This window comes from Abrus precatorius, unplaced genomic scaffold, assembly GCF_003935025.1.
Source record: "Abrus precatorius isolate BTA unplaced genomic scaffold, Abrus_2018 Scaffold2, whole genome shotgun sequence".
Lineage (NCBI taxonomy): Eukaryota > Viridiplantae > Streptophyta > Magnoliopsida > Fabales > Fabaceae > Abrus > Abrus precatorius.
Window position 1 is genome coordinate 5,029,208 of NW_020874362.1, and position 2,342 is coordinate 5,031,549.

Below are 2,342 nucleotides of genomic sequence, written 5' to 3' on the forward strand. Positions count from 1 at the left end.
AACATGTTTTTCAGTGGCACTACTCTCATTTTCAGAATCTGGTGCTGTAGCTACAACTGCTGGTAACTCTTTTCCACTTCGCAGGGTAATAGCACTCACATTGCCCTTTGGATTCATGACTGTTTGAGAAGGCAAATTACTGGAGCCTTGAGACTGAATCTGACTCACTTGAGTGGCTAGCTGTCCAACCTGAATCTTCAAATCCTGGACGGTTGCTTGCATGTTCTATTGAAACTGCAGGTTGTTTGCAGCCATCTGCTGCATCATCTCTTGGAATGATGGCTCGCTCCTTTGTGCAGGAGGAGGTGTTGAAGGTGGAGGTGGCTGTTGCCTGAATGGAGGCTGATATTTTCCTGCAGCAGGTTGAAATGAAGATTGTTGACCTTGTTGCTGCTGCCCCCATTTCAGGTTTGGATGATCTCTCCATCCCGGGTTATATGTCTGAGAGTACGGGTTATAATTCTGCTGTTGGTGTGGAGATCTATATTGCTGCTGTTGGTTGGTGTAGATTCCAGAAACATTCGCATCCGTCTCTTGCAGGGTAGGGCATGAATCTGTAGGATGCTCAGTGGAAGTACATATCCCACAGACTCTTGCTAGCTGCTCACTTACTGGATTCACTTGTTGTTGGCCAATTGCCAAATGCCTCACCATGGTGGTCAGCTCATTGATTTTGTTTTCCAGCCTTTGATTTTCCACACCATGAACAGCACCAGTACCAGCACCAAGTGCTATCTCATTCACTCCCTTAGCGGCTCCTCTGAATCTGAATTGTTGAGTGTTGGCTGCCATGTTTGTAATAAGCTATCTCACAGCCTGTGGTGTCTTGTCCATCAATGCTCCTCCACTTGCTGCATCTATCATGCTCCTGTCCATCAAAGTTAGCCCTTCATAAAAATATTGAATTAGTAATTGCTCACTTATCTGATGGTGAGGGCAGGTAGCACACAGCTTGTTGAATCTCTCCCAGTAGTCATACAAGGTCTCTCCATTCAGCTGCCTTATACCACAAATCTCTTTTCTTATTGCAGCGGTTCTGGAGGCAGGGAAGAATTTCTCCAGAAATAACCTCTTCATTTGATTCCATGTGGTGATTGTTGAAGGTAGGAAGTAGAGCCAATCCTTCGCAACACCATCCAGGGAGAAGGGGAATGCCTTCATCTTGACATGGTCTTCAGGCACTCCTTGTGGTCTCATGGTGGAACACACCACATGGAACTCTTTTAAATGCTTGTGGTATCTTCACCTACAAGTCCATGAAACTTTGGCAACAAATGGATAAGTCCAGATTTAAGCTCATAAGAGGTTGTTTCATCTTCAGGATATTGGACACACCATGACTGATACACAACATTAGGTGTGGCCAATTCCTTCAAAGTTAGCTCAGGATTATCAGCCATGTTCTCCCTAACAACAGGAATAACAGTAATAGTTTCAGAATCACCAAGTAAGCTACCACTACCACTACCACTACCACTGTTTTTGCTAGATCTTATCCTCCGAAGTGTTCTTTCTATTTCAGGGTCAGGTTCATGCAATATAACAGGGTTGGCCCTGGTCATTCAAGGTTAGAACCAACAAGAACAGAAAATACTCAATGAATGCACAAAGTCAGTTTACAAAGCAAGTACCATCAAAATGTAAGATATGAATGAAGGGGGACCATGATAAATCTCTTTTTGGTATGGGAAAACACCACAAAAATTTTCAGATTTTTTTGAATTGAATTGCTATGGGAACTAGAAGCCTAAAGTCAAGAAAAATAGGTCAATAAATACTGAAAAATAAAAAACTTTTAGAAAACAAGCAATTTTTGAAATTCTGGGCAGCCTCAATCGGCTTTACCGGATGCATTGAATAGGAAATTTTTTTCTACCCCAAATGCATATGCAAAAGCTCAATTCTGAGTTTTCTAGCAAAAGTTATGCCACTTCAAAGTTTCGCAAAAATTTTCTCGGCCACCAAGATGTATCTTTTTTTTCAATAAATGATTTTTGCAATCTACCAACTCTAAACACTAATAGACACTAAAAGAAATGTGGACACAAAAATTCAGATCAAAATTCAATCTCTAGCTATTTTTTTTGGAATTTTTCAAAATCGGATGAATAGTGCATGAATAGTGTGTGAACAGTGCACGATGAACAGTGAAATCTGATAGCAATTATGCAGCATCTATGTTTTCTATTCCTACTAGTCCTCTGTTTTTCGCATCCAGCCACACACAATTGACCACAATGGCACCAATCACACAACTAAACACTAAAAACACGAATTAAATCTGCAAAACTAAATGTAATAAACAAAAAAAAAAAATAGACAAACAGAATCCCTACGACGAA

The 2,342-nt window shown here is 40.8% G+C and overlaps 1 protein-coding gene across 1 annotated transcript; it reads right to left on the reverse strand.

The window, feature by feature from the left end:
* Positions 1 to 225: 225 nt before the first annotated feature.
* Positions 226 to 654, reverse strand: LOC113859343 (glutenin, low molecular weight subunit-like). Its single transcript, XM_027492146.1, has one exon. The coding sequence runs from the start codon at positions 652 to 654 to the stop codon at positions 226 to 228; it is 429 nt and encodes a 142-aa protein (XP_027347947.1).
* Positions 655 to 2,342: the final 1,688 nt, after the last annotated feature.